We start from the raw sequence: 7100 nt of genomic DNA, 5'->3' as shown, positions 1-7100 counted from the left end.
AAATAGCAGCCAAAAGTTTTCCAAATTTGATGCAACTATAAATTCACAGATGCAAGAAGCTCAAGATAAAGATGCTTTAAGTATAAAAAAGCTGAAATAATTCATTATCAGCAAACCACATCACAAGTTATATGATAAATTCTTCGGAGTACCTGGGTGGCTCAGTCAGTTAAGGATCCGACTCCGGCTCAGTTCACAATCTCACAGTTCAGAAGTTCGAGCCCCTCATCAGGCTCTGTGCTGACAGCTCAGAGCCTGGAGCCTACTTCGGATTCTGTGTCTCCCTCTCTCTCTGCCCCTCCCCTGCTTGCACTCTGCCTCTCTCTCTCTCTCAAAAATTAATAAACATTAAAAAAAGAAAAACAAAGAAAAAGAAACTCTTCAAGCAGAGAAAAATAATACCAAATAGAAATAATGGGCATCTACAGGGAGAAATGCAGACTGGTGAAAATTGTAACAACATGGGTAAATACATAAAGTTGTTTTCTTGCTATTCAAACCTCTTTGAAGATAATTGACTGTTAACAAAACTAAATAATTTTCTGTTGGATTTATAAAATAAATAAAAGCAAAATGTACAAAAACAGCACAAAGTTTGGGAGGAGAGGAATGGGAATACAGTATTGTAAAATTCTTCTTCAACACATTGAATGGTTAAATGAAAGTAGGCTGTGATAAGATACATTATAAATGCTAAAGCAGCCATTAAAATAACAAAACAGTGACAGCTAATAAACAATAAAAGGAGATAAAACAGAACCACTGAAAGTATTCAGTTAATCAAAAAGAAAGAAAAGCAAAAGGGGGGAAAACAGATGGTACAAAGAGAAAATGGGATACCATAAGTAAAATACAGATGTCATCAAATCAGATAAAAATGTAAGATCTGACAATATGCCGTCGACAAGGCACTCCAAACAAAAGGACACAAATAGATGAGAAGTAATGAATGGGGAAAAATATATATCATGATTACACTAATTACAAGAAAGCTAAAATGGCTTTATTAACATCAGACAATGTACATTTCAGAGTAACGTATATTACCACAAATAAAGAAGGCCAATTCATAATGATAAAAGATTAATTCATTAAGAAAAAATTTAAAAATGCTAAATATTTAGGTACCTGTTAAGAAAATTTCAAAATATTTGAAGCAAAAGTGATATAATTACATGAATAAATAGACAAATATAAAATTATAGCTAAATATTTCAATATCTCTCTCAAGAACTGATAGAACATACTTAATAGTAAAAAACTAGATATTTTCCCCCCAAGATCACAGGATAGGTATCACTTGTAGTCACAATGTCCTGTCATTTCTTATCAATACAATAACAAACAAACAGATTAATTAAATGTATGCAAATTGAAACGAAAGCGGTAAAACTGTCTTTACTCACAAACAACATGATCATCTATGTAGAAAAATCTAATGAAATATACAAAAAAAAACTTGTAGAAATGATTGAGTTTAGCAAAGTGCAAGATTCAGGGTTAATATAAAGAAATCAGTTACAGTTCTCTATACTAACATAATGGATGACCATAAATTTTAACTAAAAAATACCATTTATAATAGCATCAAAATATAAAATACAGATAAATTTGGTGAAAGACATGATAAATCTGTACAATGAAAACTACAAAACATTTCTGAAAGAAACCAAAGACCCTAAAAATGAAGATATATACTTTGTTCATGAGTTAGAAGACACTAATTAACAATGTTAATTCTCCCTAAATTGACCTATATCAATGCAGTACAATTCAAATCAAAATTCTAAAAGACTATTTTATATAAATGTTTAAACTGCTGCTAAAATTCCCATGAAAGACCACCTTTGAAAATAAGGAACAAAGGGAAAGGATTGACAATACTGATTGCAAGATTTCTTATAAAGCTGCAGTAGTCAAAACAATGTGGTATTGACATAAAAATAGAAAAATAGGCCAATGAATCAGAGTCCAGAATTAGACCCCACACATATATAGATAAATGATTTTCTACAAAGATACAAAAGCAGAGTTGACCATGGATAGTCCAGTAGCATTAAAATAACTAGATGTCCATATGGAAATAAATCAACTTTGATCCATACCTTACACTATATACAAAAGCTAACACAAAATAGATCACAGAGCTAAACATAAAACCTAAAACTATAATGCTTCTAGGGGGAAAAAGAATAATGTTTTTTGTGTATGTGTGACTGTGGTGATGAGTTTTTAGATATGACATCAAAGGTGTGTGCTATGAGGGGCACCTGGGTGGCTCAGTAGGTTAAGCATCCAACTTTGGCTCAGGTCCTGATCTCTCAGTTCATGGGTTGGAGCCCCACATCAGGCTCTGTGCTGACTGCTCAGAGCCTGGAGCCTGCTTCGGATTCTGTGTCTCCCTCTCTCTCTCTCTGCCTTTCCTTGTTCATGCTCTGTTTCTCTCTCTCTCTCTCTCTCCCAAAAATAAATAAGCATTAAAAACTTTTTTTAAAAAAGTGTGTGCTATGAAACAACTTGATAAACTGGACTTCACCAGTTAGAATGTTTGATGTTTTATAAAGATGCTTAAGAGAAGTAAAAGACAAGTCACAGACTGGGGGAAATGTAAAGTATATACCTGATAAAGGACTTACATGCAACATATATTTTAAAAAATTCAATAACAAAACAAACAACCCAATGGAAAAGTGGCAATGATTTACAGATGGCAAATAAACACATGAAGAGATGCCAACATCACTATTTATTAGGGTAATACAAATTGAGTCACAATGAGATACTACTACAAATCTACTAAAATGGCTAAAATAAAAAATACAGACTACACCAAATGTAGGCTAAGATGCCAAAAAAGTATCACTCCCATACACTATTAGTGGAAATGTAAAATGGTACAACCATTCTGGAAGACAGTTTGGCAGTTAAAAAGTTAAATATATACCTCCAGTATGATCTAGCCATTTCATTCCTAAATATTTACACAGGAGGGAAAAAAAACCACATGTCCATACAAAGACTTATATGTTCATAGCAGCCATATTTGTTTCCAATTCTGGAAACATCCTAAATGTCCAACAGGTGAATGGATAAACAAACTATGGCATAATTATATAATAGAATGTTACCTAGCAGTTAAAAGAATTAAGTTACTTATACATGCTGCAACATGGATGAATCTCAAAATAATTGTGCTGAGTAAAATAAGCCAGGCAAGAAAAGGAGTACATATTGTATGATTCTATTTATATAAAACTCTAGAAAATGCAAACTAATGTAGCATAAAGCATTTCAGTGGTTGCCTGGGAACTGGAGCAGGGAGTGACCAGGAGAGATGGGAATGAAGGATTTTAAAAGGGGTATAAGGAAACTTTTGGGGGTGATGAGTATGTTCACTCTCTTGACTGTGGTGTGGTTTTATGGGTGTGTACATGTCAAAACTTATCAAACTGTACACTTTTTAAATTTTGTAAGTTTATTTATTTTGAGAGAGAGAGAGAGAGAGAGAGAGAGAGTGAGCAGGGGAAGGGCAGAGAGAGAGGGAGAGAGAGAATCCCAAGCAGGCTCTGTGCTCACAAACTGTGAGATCATGACCTAAGCTGAAACCAAGAGCCAAAACGAAGTCGGACACTTAACTGACCTTAACCAACTAAGCCACCCAGATGCCCCTCAAACCGTATACTTTAAATGTGTGCCATTTATTGTATATCAATTACACATCACTAAACTATTAAACATTAAACTAAATACAGCTGAGGGCTGGAGGCAGAAAACACCTAAGTTCCTGTACCACAGGTCTTACATGGTTGAAATGTCCAAGGTCAGATGCTATGGCAGCCATGGAGGTGTGACGTTCAAATCTCCTTCACAAAAGCCTGCTGCTGGGGGCACAGCTGATTAACAGTGCCGGCTGCTGCCTCTCTGGCTCTACCACCATGTCAGCAGAAAGGTCACACTTGTACAGGCTACCCCCAGCAAATGACTTAGTACTGACTCATTCCTGCCAATGTCAGAGTCTTCCAAGGAGCACCCTTTGCTTGGGGATGCTTCTTCGGCCTGAACAAAACTTCCTCAGAACCACACTTCTGAATCAACACATTTCCTGGAAACAGGAATCCAAGATCTAGTTAGATATCTAGAAGCTGACAGCCGGATGGGTTGGATGCTCCAATCACGGAGACATTCAACAAGATCCTAATCCTCCCAGATTTGGCAGGGATTGAAGGCCCTAAGGAGGTTATTCTGCTCACCTGCCACCCTGTGAGAACATATGGAGGACCCGTGAACGGATCTCCTTGGTTTTGGCTCCATAGACAACAGGGTTGACCACAGGTGGTAGTAGCAAATAGATATTAGCCATAATCACATGGAGCAGGGAGGTAGGGCCCCCCAGCCTGTGCACCACTGAGAGCCCAATGAGGGGCACATAGAAGACCAGGACAGCACAGAGATGGGAGATGCAGGTATTGAAAGCCTTGAGTGCTGCCCCCTGAGAAGCCAGCTCCAACACAGTCTTCAGGATAAGAATGTAGGAGAAGCCAATGAAGAGGGAGTCCACACCCATGACTGAGAGGATAATGAAGAGTCCATATACTACATTGACCCTGGTGTCAGAACAGGACAACTTCATAATATCTTGGTGCAGACAGAAGGAGTGTGTGACCATATGTGTTTGGCAGTATGACAACCGCTTCAGGATGAAGGGCAGAGGGAAGAAGAAAACAAATCCCCTGGTCAGGGCAGCTAGTCCAATCTTGGCCACAGTAGGCCCTGTGAGCACAGAAGCATGTCGCAGTGGATGACAGATGGCCACAAAGCGGTCAAAAGCCATAGCCAGCAGGACAGCTGACTCCATGGCTGACAGAGCATGGATAAGGAACATCTGGGCCAGACAAACATTGAATCCTATCTCCTGGATGCCTGTCAGGAAGAGGCTGGCCATCTTGGGCATGGTGACAGAAGACAGGACTAGGTCAATAGTGGAAAGCATGGCCAGGAAGAGGTACATGGGCTCATGCAGACGCCTTTCCACACGGATGATGAGGACAATGGCCAGGTTTCCCAGGGTGGCCATGGCATACATAAAGCACAGGGGGAAAGCCAGCCAAAAGTGTATGTCAGGCCCCAGGCCAGGGATTCCCACCAGCAGGAAGTATGCTGGATGGACCAGAGTTCCATTTGGAGTGGCCATGACAGGAACCAAGAACTGAGGCTTCTGCATGCCAGGTCCAGGGTCTACATCAGGGAAAAGAAGAAACAGCATTAAGTCGTAACTCAGAGGAGAGAAAGGACTTACAAGGAAGGACACTGGAGTCATGATGGTAGCAAACAGAAGATTAAATACTTGCAATTCTGAACTCCAGCCTCTCTGTGCTCTGATTCTCTTTATACTCACTTCCCTGGAGATCCCATTAGTGTCAGTGTGACGGCCCACTCAGAAAACATGCAACAGCTCTTCTTTGCCAGAGCCGAAGATGTGGACTGGGACACTGCTCTTAACTACTTCTCCAACACAGCAGACCTGCCCAGAAGGTTCCACACTGACCCTAGCTCTTCTAGTGCACCTGAGGTTACGGTTGGTTTGGGTCCAGAGTGTGAGGCTTAGCCTGCAGTTGCCTTTAAGACCCACCCTAGTCTGATTTATGGCAGAAAGCAGGGGTTCAGTCTGGTACTGGCTTCAAGAGACAGACTTGTGTTTAGGCCTGAGGAGCATTTCTCAAACTTCCCTGATAGACTCATCTGAAGCAGTTATTGAGAAGACGATCCCCCACGTCTCACTCCAGGCCCAGAGAATCAGAATTTCCAGGGCAGGAAGTCGAGGAATCTGATTAAGGACAGTATCCCTTCTCCCCTGGTGATTTTTGTTTTAATCAAAGAAATTTGTGGAAAGCAGTTCTGGTGTTCTGGGAGGTAGGGAGATGGGGCTAAAGAAAGATTATCATTTTCAGCCCCCAACAAAGAATAGAACAGAATTTTTCATCAGGATCTCTGGACACCTGCATGACAGTCAGTCCCAGATTGTGCTTGGGTGGGGTATGACACGGAAACCAGATGCAGCTGAGACGTGGAAAGAAAAGCAGTCCATGCTGCTGCTGGTGCTAGGGGGTGAACACAGGCACATCCCCCCTTTCTGCCACTCCTCTCCCTGGTGATCACATAACCACCAGGCTCAACGTCCTTTCTCTCACATACAACCCTGTGCTAAGCTTCTGTCCTGAGAACCAACCCTATAACCTGCTGCCTCCTCATATTTCTACTTGGATAGCCTATGGGCTTACGCTCATCTCGTCCCAAATAGAACCTCTTCCAAATCCAGTTCAGGGCAGCTACTCCCATCTTTATTTTTCTTCTTTTACCTCCACACGTGATTTTACTTTTCCAACTACTCTATGATGACCTCTCCTCTTATTTAATACACCCGCCTTCCCTCCCAACCTCATTATATCATCCACTCTGCTCTTATGAAATGAGCTTTCTAACTCACCCCCTGCCTCTACACCCAGATATTTCAATCTACCTTCTGCATCACTGCCATCTAAACAGCAAAACCAGACATGTCAGGCTCTGTCTAGCAAGTTACTGGTGGCTCCCATAGCCCTCTAAGTTGAAACCACTTGGGCTGCATTCAAGGCCCTTTACTGGGTGGCTCGACTTCACTTTACAGTGCAGCTTCTCAACTTCCTTTTTCATTACTAACCACCACCACCACACATGTATTTGTCCCACACACATAATTTCCTTGGATAAATTCATTCCCCTTGCCTTGTTTCTTCAGTGAAGTGTAGGAGGCTGGAACCGGGGATTCCTTCCTGGCTCAAGTGATAGACAAATTTTGGAATGGGCCTCACAGTGTTTGAAGAAAATCCTCTCTGGGTAGATCACTGAACAAGGTCTGGGAGCCCGGGCCGCTGTAATGTGGGAAGTGCGCGCGCAGACAGACCTCTCCAAGCAGCCAAGCAAGCTGAGCAGAGGCCGGCTTCCCCCAGCAATGAATTGTGGCTGGATCTCCTGGTCTAGCTCCCCGCTCTGGGCTGCCCCTGGCTCACTCACCAATAGTGCCTCCGCCCAAGGCCACCGCGCAAATATAGTTTCTCCGGGGC

General features: G+C 41.3%; 1 protein-coding gene across 1 annotated transcript; it reads right to left on the bottom strand.

Annotated features, from left to right (window-relative positions):
* Positions 1-4246: 4246 nt before the first annotated feature.
* On the bottom strand, positions 4247-5317 carry LOC115526174 (olfactory receptor 51D1). The gene has a single exon (XM_030333654.1). The coding sequence runs from the start codon at positions 5315-5317 to the stop codon at positions 4247-4249; it is 1071 nt and encodes a 356-aa protein (XP_030189514.1).
* Positions 5318-7100: the final 1783 nt, after the last annotated feature.

This window comes from Lynx canadensis, chromosome D1 (assembly GCF_007474595.2).
Source record: "Lynx canadensis isolate LIC74 chromosome D1, mLynCan4.pri.v2, whole genome shotgun sequence".
Taxonomy (NCBI): Eukaryota; Metazoa; Chordata; class Mammalia; order Carnivora; family Felidae; genus Lynx; species Lynx canadensis.
The sequence above is the reverse complement of the archived record's forward strand: the minus strand, read 5'-3'. Positions and strand labels throughout refer to the sequence as shown.

Bases quoted from the DNA above. Each gene is read 5' to 3' on its own strand.
- LOC115526174 (XM_030333654.1), bottom strand. From the start codon at position 5,317: ATGACTCCAGTGTCCTTCCTTGTAAGTCCTTTCTCTCCTCTGAGTTAC.